Source organism: Typha angustifolia, chromosome 13 (genome assembly GCF_048772165.1).
Source record: "Typha angustifolia cultivar Huaian chromosome 13, ASM4877216v1, whole genome shotgun sequence".
Classification (NCBI taxonomy): Eukaryota; Viridiplantae; Streptophyta; class Magnoliopsida; order Poales; family Typhaceae; genus Typha; species Typha angustifolia.
In genome coordinates, this window is record NC_133251.1 from 8,781,529 (window position 1) to 8,798,114 (window position 16,586).

General features: G+C 40.4%; 1 protein-coding gene and 1 long non-coding RNA gene across 2 annotated transcripts; both read right to left on the minus strand.

The window, feature by feature from the left end:
- Nucleotides 1–268: 268 nt before the first annotated feature.
- LOC140773958 (uncharacterized) lies at nucleotides 269–1,219 on the minus strand. Its single transcript, XR_012106544.1, has 2 exons — nucleotides 868–1,219; nucleotides 269–570 (listed from the first exon to the last, which is right to left on the minus strand). It is a non-coding gene; the product is annotated as an uncharacterized lncRNA (long non-coding RNA).
- An 11,110-nt stretch (nucleotides 1,220–12,329) lies between these two features.
- Nucleotides 12,330–15,196, minus strand: LOC140772973 (cation/H(+) antiporter 28). Its single transcript, XM_073115254.1, has 4 exons — nucleotides 15,011–15,196; nucleotides 13,872–14,894; nucleotides 13,150–13,746; nucleotides 12,330–12,956 (listed from the first exon to the last, which is right to left on the minus strand). The coding sequence occupies exons 1-4, from the start codon at nucleotides 15,194–15,196 to the stop codon at nucleotides 12,330–12,332; spliced, it is 2,433 nt and encodes an 810-aa protein (XP_072971355.1).
- Between the last annotated feature and the right edge of the window lie 1,390 nt (nucleotides 15,197–16,586).

Here is a 16,586-nt window from a genome sequence, read left to right on the forward strand (position 1 = left end):
AAGCAAGTTGTAAATTGGTATGTAGAAATCTTTGCTGCAACTAATTAGGAAGTAACAACTTAATTGTAATTGCAATTAAAAAAAATATCTTCACAATTACATCTATGTTCACTGCGAGGAAAAAAAGGAAAGATACAGGGCATAAAAAGCCAACTATTTAATCGAATCATTAGAGTAATATTCACATCTTTCCCTTCTTGAAACAAATTGATATAGAGTATAATTGGTACTGCCCAAATTCTTCTCAACCAAATCTGAAAGCAATCGATGAAAGAAAGAAAGCATTTTTCATAATTGAAAAATAACAATTACAACTGGAGCTGCCAAAATTCAACTTTCTCCTTATGAATAAATACAAATCTATCAAAATAAACATCCTTATACTTTTTGCATTTGATCACGAGATCTGCTCAGGCTTTCCATGATTTTTTTTTAACAGTCAACAACAATAAGGCATCCCTCCTCTTACCTACTCTTCCTCGAGTTTTTCTCAAAGGATAAGAAACCAGTAAAAGAAACAAATTGACTTGGAGGATTTTTTAATACTGTCGAGATCCCTCTCAATGAGATCTGGAAAAACCGATGAAGAAAGAAATCAGCTTTTTCATAATTGAAAAAGTTATTACAACTGGAGCCATTAAAATTCAGCTTTCAAATCTATCAAAATATTGAAAAAAAAGGCAAACATAGCTATATTATTTGAAATTGACCGCAAGATCTGGCCATGGTATCCATGGATTTTCTCAAATGATCAACAATAAGGCATACTCCTTTCACCTCATCTTCCTCGAGACTTTCTCCAAGAAGAAGAAAATAGTAAAAGAAGCAAAAGCTATATAAGTTTACTATTCAAGAAAACCATATAACCTTCTTCATCATGAGTGACGGGGAGATTAGACAACGTGATCGCCTTGAGGAGTGATCGAGTGAGGAGATCCGACGGCGTAAGTGACGGAGAGATCCAACGGCGTGAGGAGATCCGGTAGCGTTACTCGGCGTGAGGAGATTCGACGGCATTACTTGGCATGAGGAGTGAGGAGTGAGGAGTGAGGAACGAGGAGTAAGGGGTAAGGGGCGATGACGTGAGGAGTGAGGGGTAAGGGACAACGGCGTGAGGAGTGAGCGGTAAGGGACAATGGCGTGAGGAGTGAGGGGTAAGGGGTTCTTGGAGATGGGGAGTGGCTGAGTGGGGACTTGTCATATGAGTTGGGTGTTAGGGTTAGGGTTAGAAAAACTTAGATATATATATATACAGTGAGTTGGTAGGTTGGCGGGTTGGCAGGTTGATCCGACCCGACCCGATCTATTTACTTAAATGGGTCAAGCGAGTCAGAGGTATAAATCCGAACACGACCCGATTAATAATCGGGTTAGGCGGGTTGACTCATTTATGACCCGAACCCGATTAGACTAAACCCAAACCCGATTAACAACCGGGTTATCATGTCGGGTTATCAGGTCGGGTCATTTTTTGCCACCCCTAAGCACGGACATTACTTTTGGTTGTATAGATATGTATTATGAGAACTTATTATGGTCTGTGGTATTGTATATTTTTAGATTTCTTTGTTTAGATTATTTTAGTAAATTTTGGCTCTTATTTTAAATACTGTGTGGAAATATTGTCAAAATAAGTCATGTGAAAACTATGTTCCACCCATGTGGGAGGCACGTATATCTAGTGGTTGGTATTTCAGTATTTAGAGAATCCATCAAAAGAAACTCTAAGTAATTAAATTACTTTCAGTATCTTATGTCGGCATCTTGACGTCTTTAGTCTTGTTGGTTCTAAAATAGTTTATTGAAATTACTTTTCTTCTCACATTTTCTTTATTTATTTGCACAATCTAATCTTCAAAAGCTACGTTACTAGACCATATATTTGAATTACTTTGTACAACTCTAATACATATAATTTTTTTAAAAACTACAAAATAATTACACTTACTGCTCCAAGAGAGCTCACGAAGCAAGGTGGAGTATTGATGATATCAAAGTGATGCAATGGTTGTCATGGAAACTTTTGGGTAACAAGCTATTGGGGAATGCAATAGTAGTAGATATTCATGTGACGGTAGAGATATGACAACATGCGAAGGTATTGGCTCTCATCAAAGAGTTGTCGGTGCTCATAAAGTCGGTGCAAGCTGAGAAAGTTAGATGGTATCTTCTCTAAGTTTCAAAGGTGAACAGAAGATAAAGCTTGCAGGTGATGAGGAGATGGTGAATTGGCGAATATGCTATCAAGGTGGAGATTGATAAGTTTGGAATATCAAGCTTACCATTCAAATCTTGTACTCATTTGAAACCTATGGAGTGAGTTGTATTGCTTTGGTTTCAATTGACTTACATGGTTTAGGTTAAGTGGAACATATATAAGGGAGCTTAGGTGTACCTAAATATAAAATTGAGTTGCTAGGCAAGAGAGGGGGTTTCTCTTTTGGTTTAGAGAAGAAAGAGACTTAGGGGTTTGCTCTTTAGGTCTCCCTCCAAAGTTTTCAAGGTTGGTTGGTGGCGGGAATGATGACTAAGACACTCCAGATGCAGAATTGCTTATAAGAGTGGAGAAAGAATGTTTTCCTCTTGGAAGTTTATGCCCATTATAGTAGAATAGCATGGGCGGAGACACGTATAATTGGTAAGGGAGGACCAAGGGCCCCCCAAAATTTGTTATTTTCTATATTTAGTATCAGATTTAAAAAAAAAAAAAATATATATATATATATATACTGATAGCACTAAATTAAAAATACTTCTATATACTCTATTTCCAAATAAGTAGATTTTATTATTAAAAATAATTATGTAATAGGAAATTAAAATTTGATTAATTGAAAAACTTTAGATATGTTTTCTCTTTTTTATACCTAAAATATTTTAATTATATTATTATAACAGATAATATTTGTATAAGTATTTATATATTATTATAGATATTGGCCCTCCCTAATTAAACTTTGTGGTCCACTCCTGTCGAGAAGTGAGATCCCTCAACTTGTATCTTGTATACTTGGTAGGAGAATCGTTCTTCTTTTGTGTCCATTGACGTAAGCCGATTATGGGTGAACTAAATATATCTTGCTCTTGCATGGGTTTTCATCTTTCTTTTATGAACTTGTATATCTTGACTGTGGGTGTTGCTAGAGTCAGTGTTGGATTGGAAATATTTACTCGTGGTGTACTGAAATGGGCCTTGCTCCTCTCCTATATCCTCTAAGGTAAGTAATATATGGAGCATCTGCTATGAAAAAGGTGAGAGTTGCTACTAGTATATTGATAATTTTATGTGAGAAATAACTTGAATGACCTCCAAACAATCTCCTCTCATTTCAATATGTGAAAAGTATTTTCTTCTATTCAAATCTTATCGTCACTTTCTTACTTGTTTCCTACTCTTCATATTTTGAAAATTTACTCTTTAATGGTCCCTTTGGTTTCCGGTAAAGAAAAATCTGGAGTTGCCAAGCTAATTTCTTACTCTTAATATTATACAGATCCATAAAAGGGGATATCATAACCTGAAACCAAACTTGGATTTGATGATTAAACTACCCACTTTTTGCCACCCATGCATGATGTTAGGTTTTTATTTGTTGGCAATTTTGTACAAAATATTCTAAGTATATTCTTTTCATGTATATGAGCTTTACACAAGTCTAGAATATCACTAGTGTGAAGAATTGCAAGATCATTAGAGAAAAGCCGTCGCGTTCTCACCGCGTTCACAAACGCGTTCGAACGTGAAATCTGCGTTCACACAGACAGAGAGTCGCGTTCACAAGCGCGTTCGAACACGGGCACTGCGTTCACACAGACAGAGAGCCGCGTTCACAAACGCGTTCGAACGCGGGCACTGCGTTCACACAGACAGAGAACCGCGTTCACAAGCGCATTCGAACGCGGGCACTGCGTTCACACAAACAGAGAGCCGCATTCACAAACGCGTTCGAACGCGGGTACTGCATTCACACAGACCGAGAGCAGCGTTTACAAACGCGTTCGAACACAACCTGAAGAATTCAAGCTGTCGTGTTCGAACGCACTTGGGCCCGTTCGAACGCACCTGAGATTAAGTTAGGCCGTTTGAACGCACTCGGGCCGCGTTCGAACACACTCGGGCCGCGTTCGAACGCACTTATGAAGTTTGCAATTTATTGGATTTTCGTGAGTACGATTATGACTTGGATTTGGCTCTATCTTGGAGATCATATATAAGGATAGTGTTGCCCTAACCTAGGGCAGTTGAAGAAGATTATTCAAGGAGACTTTTTGGAGGCTACATCGGTTCTTCAACAAACAAGGCCCTTCGCATCTACAAATCTTAATCTTTCGTCTTAAGGGCTATCTAGACGAAAGATCAATCTCGAGGGCTACTGAGATTGGACTTCAATCACAAGAAACAGTGAATCGTGGGTTCTAGTGATCAAGACTGAGAGGAACAAAGTCGTTTGGATCGACAGGTTGTTTTGTGAGTCAGTCTTGTAACTACTACTATCATAGTGATTGGTTTTGATCCGAGTTTGGATCCGTGGTTTTTTTCCCGTTTGGGTTTTCCACGTTAAAATCTTGGCGTTCATATCTACATTCGTGTGTGCGGTTCGTGTCAAATTGAAAAACAAATTCGTATCTCACACAAGAAGGTAAATACAGCTACCACTGACCGTGTGCTACAATTAGTTCACATGGACTTGATGGGTCCAACAAAAACCGAAAGTCTTGGAGGTAAACGCTATATATTCTTAATGGTCGATGATTACTCCAGATATACCTGGGTTGCCTTTCTACATGAGAAGTCTAAAACTTTTGAAGTTTTTAAATCACTATGCTTAAAATTGCAGAATGAAAAATCTACAACTCTAGTTAGGATTCGTTCTGATCATGGTAGAGAATTTGAAAATGAAAATTTTTCTATATTTTGCGATTCTCTTGGTATTCAACATGAATTTTCAGCTCCTATAACTCCACAACAGAATGGGATTGTTGAAAGAAAAAATCGAGTTGTGCAGGAAATGGCTAGGGTTATGCTTCATGCTAAAAATGTTACTCAAAGGTTTTGGGCAGAGGCGGTCAATACAGCGGTACATGTAATAAATCGTGTTTATCTAAGACCAGGTACAAATATGACTGCTTATGAAATCTGGAAAGGTAAGAAACCTAGTGTTAAATATTTTCAAGTTTTTGGTAGTAAATGTTATATCTTGCGTGATCGAGAATATTTGACTAAATTTGACACTAGAAGTAGCGAAGGCATCTTCTTGGGTACTCGAATAATAGTAGAGCCTACAGAGTATTTAACCTTGAAACTTCTACTGTTATGGAATCTGCTAATGTTATGATAGATGAATCCTTGACTGACTTAACTAAAGCTACTTCTATTTCTGTTTCTGCAGATACATATTACGAAGAAATAGGAAAGGAGCTTGATCTGGAAATTGAGAATCAGGACGAGGACAAAGTTGAAATGAACAAAAATGACTGTAACGTACCGGAACCATCTGCTAGAGTGAAATCAAATCATCCACTGTCACAAGTGATCGGAGACGTGAATGGACCAATTAAGACAAGATGACAAATCCAAAGTGAGGTATCATTTACTTGTTATACATCTTCTTTTGAACCTAAAAATTTGAAGGAAGCATTGTTAGACGATTCTTGGGTAAATGCTATGCATGAGGAATTAGAGCAATTTTCTAGGAATGATGTTTGGTATTTAGTTCCTAGACCTAAGAATGTGAACGTTATTGGAACAAAATGGATTTACAAAAATAAAAGTTTGAACATGGCAATATAGTTCGAAATAAAGCCAGACTAGTAGCATAGGGATACACTCAGGTTGAGGGTATAGATTTTGATGAGACATTTGCTCCTGTTGCTAGATTAGAGTATATTCGTATACTGCTTGCTATTGTTTGTCATTTAAATTTTAAATTGTTTCAAATGGATGTTAAAAGTGCTTTCTTGAATGGTATTCTGAATGAAGATGTTTATGTGGAACAATCTAAGGGTTTCGAAGATCAAAAATTTCCTTCTCATGTTTTTAAATTGAAAAAGGCTCTTAACGGGCTAATACAAGCTCCAAGAGCTTGGTATGAGAAGTTGACCACCTTTTTAGTGGATGCGGGGTTCACTCGAGGGGGAGTGGACAAGACATTATTCATTAGACGTGAAAACAAGAGTTTAGTTGTGGCACAAATATATGTGGATGACATTGTCTTCGGGGCAACGAGTCAATTATTAGCTAAGGAGTTTGCAGATCTCATGCATAGTCATTTTGAGATGAGTATGATGGGTGAGTTGAAGTTCTTTTTAGGGCTTCAAATTACTCAATTGGAGAGAGAGGGATTTTTATCGCTCAAACCAAGTATGCTAAGGATCTTGTGACTAAATTTGGTTTAGAAAATGCAAAACATGTTAGAACTCCTATGAGTACAACTACTAAACTAGGTAAGGACATGTCAGGAAAAAGTGTTGATCAGACAGTGTATAGGAGCATGATCGGTAGCCTTTTGTACTTAACGGCTAGTATACCTGACATTGCATTTAGTGTCGGTGTGTGTGTGCTAGGTTTCAGTCTGAACCCAAGGAGTCACATTTGTTTGCTGTGAAACGTATCATAAAATATGTTAGTGGGACAGTTGATTTAGGTATCTGGTTTACTTATGACTCGGGTGCTATCATATCGGCATACACGGATTCTGATTGGGCAGGTTCATGTGATGATAGAAAAAGTACTTCAGGTGGATGTTTTTATATTGGAAACAATCTGGTTGCTTGGCACAGTAAGAAACAAAACTCAATATCTTTATCTACTGCGGAGGCCGAGAACATTGCAGTAGGAAGTTGTTGTTCTCAGTTACTATGGATGAAACAGATGGTCAAGGATTATGGCATTGAACAAGATACTATGGTGCTTTATTATGACAACATGAGTGCTATTAATATATCAAAAAATCCTATTCAACACTTGCGTACAAAACATATTGATATCCGACATCATTTTATACGCGAGTTAGTTGAAGACAAAACAATAGCACTAGAACATGTTGAGACGGAGAAACAGTTGGGTGACTTGTTTACAAAACCTTTGGATTTACAGAGATTTGAGTATCTTCGTACTTATTTAGAGATTTGTGTTTTGGACTGATTTTATTGGGGTTTGTGTTCTTTTTAGTTTGCGAGTTTATTTTGTTTCGTTTTTTTTAGGTTTTCATTTACTCTGAAATTTTCTTTGGTTTTAGTTTCAGATTTATCGAGAGTTTTTGTCATAAAAAAAAATTGATGCACTCCTAGATTCAATAATATACTCTTGACATAAAAATATGATTTTTCTCTTGATTATGAGTTATTATAGTCAATTTTGTCATCTTGTAGTATATTGTTTCAATTTTGATTTTGTCACTCCCTCGACTTCTATAATAATAAATTTTTATTGCTTTATAATGTATGTGTATTCTTGAGTGAGCATGATATCATGAATATTTTTTTAAATAGCTCTCTATTAACTTTGATTTGCACAGTTTGACCTCATGCTTAGTTATCAAATATATTTTTATAAAAGATCAATGAAAAGGGCTACAATGAGTTAGTGTGAAAGCCGTCTTGTTTCGAGTCCAGTTTGACTCAGTACATTATTTACAAATTTAAAAAAAAAATGATATATGTGAATTTCTTCTTGCACATCGTTTGATTTGTACTACAAGAAAAGGGCTACCTACTCATATGTGAAAGCCATCATTGCACATATATGTTTCAATAAAAAAAAACAGAAAAAATTCCTGCTGTGTTATGGAGAATAAGTCGAAAAGTGCAAAATTTTCTATACTAAGTCGGTTTGACTACTGTGTTGCATCATTGTTTATATAGTAAAGTTTGTTTAAGAAGATTGGTTCATGTTATCTATGCTCATCTTGCATATGCATATTGTTATAATCAATCAAGATTAATGTAATTTTGAGTGATGCATTCGAATTGATTATAATATGCTTTTGATGATTTGATTGATCTTGTATGACTTATTTCATTTGATTGTCATATTCTATGTCTTGAATATATTTTGGAATTCTAGAAGTGCATCTCCAAAAAGATTTTTACCTTGTTTTTAGTTAAAAAAAAAGGACGTTCGAACGAGGATTCTTGAGTTTGAACGCGCGGACTGGTGCGTTCGAACGCACGCGTGGGTTCTTTAAATATTGCGTCCGAACCCAAGGGTTTCATCTTCCATTCTCCAAACCCTAAAAACCATTCATTTTCCCCTTCTCAAATCTTCAAGATCTTGGTGTTTTTCATCGAATTTTTCACTTCAAATCCTTTTTGAGGGTAGATCTCCTCCGGATCTAGTGTCTTTCAACCAAAATTTTGAGTTTCTCCCCACATTTGCAAGGTATGATCATCCATTATTTTCTTAGTTTTTTTTTTTAATAAACATGCTTGATCTTAAGTGATTTGTGCGTTCTCAACTTTTGATCACGTTTGCAAAACCCCTAGACACACGTATGTATCTAACCTTTAGGCAATGATATTTCTCGTTCGCTTAAGTAAAAGTCGAAAGAAATATTAAAAATGAAAGTAGAGATGAACGCCAAGATTTTAACGTGGAAAATCCAAACGGGAAAAAAACCACGGATCCAAACTCGGATCAAAACCAATCACTATGATAGTAGCAGTTACAAGACTAACTCACAAAACAACCCGTCGATCCAAACGACTTTGTTCCTCTCAGTCTTGATCGCTAGAACCCACGATTCACTACTTCTTGTGATTGAAGTCCAATCTCAGTAGCCCTCGAGATTGATCTTTCGTCTAGATAGCCCTTAAGACGAAAGATTAAGATTTGTAGATACGAAGGACCTTGTTTTTTGAAGAACCGATGTAGCCTCCAAAAAGTCTCCTTGAATAATCTTTTTCAACCCCCCTAGGTTAGGGCAACACTATCCTTATATATGATCTCCAAGATAGAGCCAAATCCAAGTCATATTCGTACTCACAAAAATCCAATAAATTGCAAACTTCATAGGTGCGTTCGAACGCGGCCCGAGTGCGTTCGAACGGCCTAACTTAATCTCAGGTGCGTTCGAACGGGCCCAAGTGCGTTCGAACGCGACAGCTTGAATTCTTCAGGTTGCGTTCGAACGCGTTTGTGAACGCTGCTCTCGGTCTGTGTGAACGTAGTACCCACGTTCGAACGCGTTTGTAAACGCGGCTCTCTATCTGTGTGAATGCAGTGCCCACGTTCGAACGCGTTTGTGAACGCGGCTCTCTGTCTGTGTGAACGTAGTGCCCGCGTTCGAACGCACTTGTGAACGCGGCTCTCTATTTGTGTGAACGCAGATTTCGCGTTCGAACGCGTTTGTGAACGCGGTGAGAACGCGAGGCTTTTCTCCAATGATCTTGCAATTCTTCACACCAGTGATATTCTAGACTTGTGTAAAGCTCAAATACATGAAAGAATACACTTAGAATATTTTGTACAAAATTGCCAATAAATAAAAAACCTAACAACGTTAATGTTAAACTCTTGATGGTTCTTGTGAGATTGAACGTGATATCTTAGCGTTTTTCAAGTGCAAGATGTTTTTCTTTTTGGGGCTTCATGGTTTCTACCATTTTTTTTGGATTTCTTGCTTTTTTTTGGTTGCTTTAGGCATGTATTGAATATTGAAACGTGTTTTCTTTTCAAGAATGCCTAAGAAAACGACGGTGACCAAGAAACCAAGGCCGCCTTCCTCGCCATCCTCGGCTCCCAAGTTTTCTTCAACAACGGCTGCGGGTCGTTACAAGCATAATTTTGGCACCCGTCCTGTTATCTATGAAAGACCCGTGGTTATATCTGATTTTTCTGAGTTGAGGATTGAACAGATCTTTACTGAACGAGGATGGTTATCAGTGTGTCGGATGAGCGAGACTGCTTATGTGGAAGTTGTTCGAGAATTCTTTAGTAATGCCACGATTTTCGATCACTGTATACGTTCTACTGTTCGTGGTGTATCTATATACCTGGATTCCGATGTTATTCGTGCTGAACTGAGTCTGCCTGATGGTGAGTTTCAGTATCCGACGTCTGCTCCACTCCCTGATATAAATGACTATGCCGGTACAGTTCTGATGAAAGGGGAACGTTGTAAAGGTAACATGATGCCGCATGCAAGGCTGACATCTGTGGCTCGAATGCTTCACCTCTTTTGTCTATACAATGTCACCCCCAAGACTCGACATTCCAGCATTAGTCTGGATCGTGTGTTCCTTCTTCATGCCATGTTATCGGGAGTCTCTATTGACTTAGCTGCAGTGATCTATGATTCGATTCTCTTAGCTGCACAGAAAGAAGCACCTCGTGAGGGATTATCTTTTGACATTTTTCTTACCAATTTGTGCACTCAGAGTGGGGTGCGAGTAGATGCTTCGGAACCTTCTCTTACTTCGCAGAAACCATTGGATCGGATTACTCTGAAGCGGAGTCAAGCTCACGACCAGACGTCTCCTCTCAAACCATCCTCTTCCGCCGCTGGTCGGTTATCGCATCTCGACAGTTCTGATGATAGCTCTGCCGATGACTCATCTCCCACTGAGGGGGAGTTACCACAGTACTCGGACCGGTTCGATCAACTTAATACTCAAGTGCAGGATCTCCATTCCGCGGTGACTGATCTACGTACTGAGCAAGTCCGTCAGGGAACTGTACTTGATTCCGTGTTGACGATTCTTCATCGTCAGTTTCCTCCGAGTTCCTAGTCTTTGGCATTTGTGCCAAAAAGGGGAAGAGTGTCTCAGTGTTTAGGTGTCTAGGTGTGTAGGGGGAGTATGGGCATAGGGGGAGTTTAGTGGAGTTTACTTGATGGTTGAACTTTGCTTTGTCTTAGTGTCGTTGGCATTTGAACTTAACTTGAAGTAATTGTGATAACATGTGTTTAATCTTTGTCTGTTTAAATTTTTGCTCTTGTGATAACTTGTGTTTTGATTTTTTTTATTTCAAGTTATTTTCACTTGATCTTGGATTGGTATATGTTTCCTTGCAGGGATTGATGTGCAAAATATTCTAGACTTGTTGATTGCTCAGTTTGAAATCATTGTAATATCTTATAACCTAGGTGTTTTGTCACAAATTGCCAAAGGGGGAGATTGATAGGTTTTTTATTTGTTGACAATTTTGTACAAAATATTCTAAGTGTATTTTTTTCATGTATATGAGCTTTATACAAGTCTAGAATATCACTGGTGTGAAAAATTGCAAGATCATTGGAGAAAAGCCGTAGCGTTCTCACCGCGTTCACAAACGCGTTCGAACGCGAAATCTGCGTTCATACAGACAGAGAGCCGCGTTTACAAGCGCGTTCGAACGCGGGCACTGCGTTCACACAGACAGAGATCCGCGTTCACAAGCGCGTTCCAACGCGGGCACTGCGTTCACACAGACAGAGAGCCGCGTTCACAAATGCGTTTGAACGCGGGTACTGCGTTCACACAGACCGAGAGCAGCATTCACAAACGCGTTCGAACGCAACCTGAAGAATTCAAGCTGTCACGTTCGCACGTACTTGGGCCCGTTCGAATGCACCTGAGATTAAGTTAGGCCGTTCGAACGCACTCGGGCCGCGTTCGAACGCACCTATGAAGTTTGGAATTTATTGGATTTTCGTGAGTACGATTATGATTTGGATTTGGCTCTATCTTGGAGATCATATATAAGGATAGTGTTGCCCTAACCTAGGGCAGTTGAAGAAGATTATTCAAGGAGATTTTTTGGAGGCTACATCGGTTTTTCAACAAACAAGGCCCTTCGCATCTACAAATCTTAATCTTTCGTCTTAAGGGCTATCTAGACGAAAGATCAATTTCGAGGGCTACTGAGATTAGACTTCAATCACAAGAAGCAATGAATCGTGGGTTCTAGCGATCCAGACTGAGAGGAACAAAGTCGTTTGGATCGACGGGTTGTTTTGTGAGTCAGTCTTGTAACTGCTACTATCATAGTGATTGGTTTTGATCCGAGTTTGGATCCGTGGTTTTTTTCTCGTTTGAGTTTTCCACGTTAAAATCTTGGCGTTTATATCTAGTTTCGTTTTTAATATTTCTTCCGACTTTTACTTAAGCGAACGAGAAATATTATTGCCTAGAGGTTAGATACATACGTGTGTCTAGGGGTTTTTCACATGAGAATGGTTCACGTTGTGGGGTGTTATTTACTTTATTAAGTGTATTGCAAACAAAGGATCTCAAGAATCCAGACTCCAAAATGTTAAACATCCACACGCATCAAGAAATATTTGATAAAAAAAACAAAACATAATTTACTTACTCTATTCCTCTACATTTAAAAGGGCATTCCTCTACATTTAAAAGGGCATGAATTCCTCGTCAATAACCTTAAATTGCTTCCTTGTATCATGTTGCTGGACGATAAGGACCGACGCTGTGACTGAGAAGTCTGACGAAGCGAGGATGTCACCCACTGGACCAAGTTCCGGCAACTCTGCCCAATCTGCAAGCCCATCTGTGAGCACTGAATTGCGCTCCTTTCCACGACCAACCACTATCAATTGATACTGTCCTTCCAGTGATTGCAACGTCACCACCAACTCCGCACCACCACCCACGTGCTTTTCCATGTACCCTACCTCCTCATTAAGCACGTGCCGCTGGTAGAACTTCGTAAAGTACTCGTCATCCGCTTGCATCTGCATCTCCTCTTGTGAGGCAGCCACCAAAATGCGATGGCCTACTTTCATACGAGCACATGCACGTGCGTGTGCTGTGGTGTCAGGGAGGAACCGGATAACCGTGAGGCGGATGCCAGGATGTCGAGACATGCGCACTGCCAATGTAAGCGCCTCACGGTCATCAGGGCCACCGATGAAGAGGACCGCCAAGTTTTGTATTGCATTCGATGTGGAAATTCTGCTCAGTTGTCCTAGACCGCGGTCAACCAAGATGCCAACAGAGCAGGTAGCATGTTGGAAAACCTGCGTGCATGATTTATATATAGATATACACACACACTAGACATGTTTAGAATCTTACAATGAATTAATGTTGATCCAATTATCAACATCTCTCAGCAAGAGGACCTTAGTTCGAAATTTTCAAATCCCACTAAAACATCTATATATGTGCATGCAATTGATTAGAACTAACAAATAACACAGCTTTAATTACCTTTTGATTGACTTGCCTAAATCCTGCATGCCCTGCATCCATTGAACCATCCGTTCTTTGGCTCTTGTGGAAGGGAAGAATGATGAGCGCCGCCATGACGTCCTCGGCGCATCTGCAGATATCCCGGTGCATGTCAGGGAAGGAGGAGATGGCAAGAAGACGCCGCACCTTCACGCCTTCACCACTCTGTAGCTGGTAGACGTCGAGCGCCTCTTCTATCTGCCTTCGCATTTCAACGATTGACTCATCAGACACTGCCACCACGTCCATCCCCTCCCCTTTCACCAGAGATGCAGCTGCTCTTTCTGTCAGTTCAACCATGTCAGTCGCATACACTATTAGCTCTCCTGGCCCAGTCCCCCACCTTAATGCCTCTATTACGTTGATCATTCTAGGCATGTTGTGTCCACCATGAAGCCCCACTATTATACGCAACTCAGTCTCCTGGTTGTGAAACTGCAACCCCACTAACCGTCGTTGCACCCTCCGTCTAGCCCATGTCGCTATGGTGAATCCCACTAATGGCGTTATCACAGCAGTGCCCAAAATCATAAATAGCAGCACCAAGAATGATTTGTCACTGATAAACTTCATATCCTACAAGAGTAAAATCATTAGGTTGTTGATTGGCCCAAAAGTTTAAGCTATTTGGTAATATATCTTAAATTACACGAAGATATAGAAATCAGATTAACATGAACATTCTCAAGGAATAAGCATACCATGGCCTGGTATGCACAAAAGAGGTGGTAGTGTCCCTTCACATTGAGCAACAGCCCTATGGCCAATGCCTCCAGCCAATTGAGACCCAATAAGAGCCCGGCGATTAGAGGCCCCATGACCTTCCCAAGGACTGCAATGGTGCTTATAGTGAAAAGACACTGCAATGACAGCGAAGTATCCATTACATAATCTCTATTCAAGCCATCTGAGTAGGCATCCTCTATTTCATCATATCTTAATGAAAGGCAGATGTAGCAGAGGTAGAGAGGAAACATTAAGGAGCTAAGGATGACATTAATATTGTTGACAAGAACTCTTGTAACCCTTCCTTCCTTTGGAAGAGCTAGACCAACAAGAAATGCAGTCATGTTAATGTCAAGATTAAACCAGCTGCCTATACTGCATAGAAGGAAGACGGTCAGCATTACTACTAGCGTATCAATGCCTTTCATCTCCTTCCCCTCCGGGTTCCGCTCATTGATCCACATGAACATGGGTCTGATCAGTACCACAGTGAAGAGCATCTCGCCGGAGATGCCGAGGATGTAGAACAGGTGGCTTTGGTTTTTGTCATTGACATGCCAAAGCATCGTCCCAAAGCACATAAAGAAGGTGGAAACAATGTCGATGGTGATGCCGGCATTGATGGCAAGGCGGCCGACCGCTGTCTTGGAGATCTTGAGCTCCGCGATGAGGCGGGTGAGGATCGGGGAAGATGTGTTGGCAAGGGCGGCGGTGAGGCCGAGAACCACTGGCAGGGTATCCACCTGGAGGATGCCGACTTTGGGGACCACGAGGATCCGATAGAAAACCGGGGTGATGAACGTAGTCGAAAGCAGGCTGGCGAAGCCGATGAGAGCCTCGGGACCGGGAGATTCAAAGACCGAGAGAGGATCCATCTCTAGGCCTAGAGTAAGAAGGTAGGAACCCAAGCAGGAGGTCCCCATAACGTTTAAAATAAATAATATATTGTCACGGAAGCTATCTCGAAGCACATCGACCTTTCCTATCAGCAAAGCAACCTGCAAGAAGCGATTACGTACGCATTGTTAGTTACCAATAATCTTTTGGAGACAAATGACTTCCCTACTGCCAATTATTTTACATAGACTTAATTAAGTCACTAGAAGAAACTAACAAGTAAGTCGCTGACAAAGCGAGGCTGGAAAAGGCGCCGGAGAATCAAATGGAGGAGCTTGCCGGAAATGAGGATAAAGACGAGATGTGCTAGGAAGATAGAGTAAGCTGCCGTTAGGGTGGATCTGCGCATAGCACATTCTTGCTCCTCCTGCTGGGTCAGATTAAATTGCGCCGCCGACGACATTTTCCGCTTGTTGCCCCTTAATTGATTCTCGTCTTTGTCTCGTTGACAGCGGGCCAACTCAACAGTCCTCTCCAATATAGTGATCAGGCATACCTATCTATGATCGATCCGTGAGATGGAAATAGAGGAAGAGCAGCAACATGCATGGCTCGAAATGATATGCCAAATTGGCCTGTGATGATATTATTCCACGGATCGGCCGGAGATTAATTTTCGTTGACGCACTTGCTTTCTTTCGATGCCTCTTCTGAAAGAGAGACCTATGGGAGAAGGTCTTGGTACCAGTTGCGTTTCAATGGAAAGGTAAGGCGTGAATTTGTGGTGGAGAAGGTTTGTCGGCCAAACTGCAGAACCTTATTAACAGTGGTTCTTCTATTTTGCTCTGCGGGAGAATGAACAAAAATAGACAAGGGAGCATCGATCGGAAAGAATGAATTGGTCTCAACAAACAAAAGACGACGGGACATGCAGTTTTAGTCTACGTCCGGTACGAAGCCAATAGAAGTATCCTTGTATCTCTTTGACACCGTTCGATGCTACATAGCTCGCCCACGTACCTTTCTGATCTCCATCTCCCGATGCCTCCTACTGGGCGCTCGATCGTTGGTAAATATTGGGATGAGGAAGTACAGGTATCTTCACTTCTCTATCTTATTAATAGTTTCGATGAAGCGACTGGTGGAGGTCCTTTGAGCTACGAGGATGTCTACCACTAAGAGCGGCAAAAATTGATAATTGACACAATTGGACACGATTATTCAGCTCTTAATCGGATTTGAGTTTAGTCTAATTATATTTAGATCATAAATTAATCAATTCGTCTAACCCGTTAAATAATCAAGTCGTGTTCGGGTTTATACTACTGACCAATTTTGACCCATCTACCGTTTAAGTATCGAGTCAGGTTGGGTTGGGTCGGATAACATTTTAAACCACTAACTTGTCACATATATATATAAACCCTAATTATACCTACCCAACTTACGCCCTCTCCACTCTCCCTCCCCCTTTCTAGTCGCTTATTCAAAAGCTAGAAAGGGAAAAAAAACCCTTTCGACCTGATCTGCCGCCTAGCACCTATCACAGTGTCATCGTGCTACCGCCTGCCGCCCTCGTTGGATCTCCTCGCTCCGTTGGAACTATCTTCCTCATACCGCTGTTTAGAGTAAACCTAGATCTCCTCACCCGTAAGAAATCCCTCATCGAATCTCCTCACCCTTGTTGCGAATCTCCTCACCTCGATGTTTAGAGTGTTTTAGCACTCACCGTTGCCGCCTGCCGAGCCCTCATCCCCGCTGTTGTCGCGGTCGAGGGCCTGCCCTTTTTATTGTGTCGCTTGATGAACTCATCCTTCTCTTCTCTAGATTGAAGGGGAGACAACATATAGTAA

Coding starts and splice junctions, on each gene's coding strand:
- LOC140772973 (XM_073115254.1), bottom strand. CDS start 15,196: ATGTCGTCGGCGGCGCAATTTAATCTGACCCAGCAGGAGGAGCAAGAA. Junction 14,895..15,010: donor GCTTTGTCAGCGACTTACTT/GTTAGTTTCTTC, acceptor CGCTTCTTGCAG/GTTGCTTTGCTGATAGGAAA. Junction 13,747..13,871: donor TTTGTGCATACCAGGCCATG/GTATGCTTATTC, acceptor TTACTCTTGTAG/GATATGAAGTTTATCAGTGA.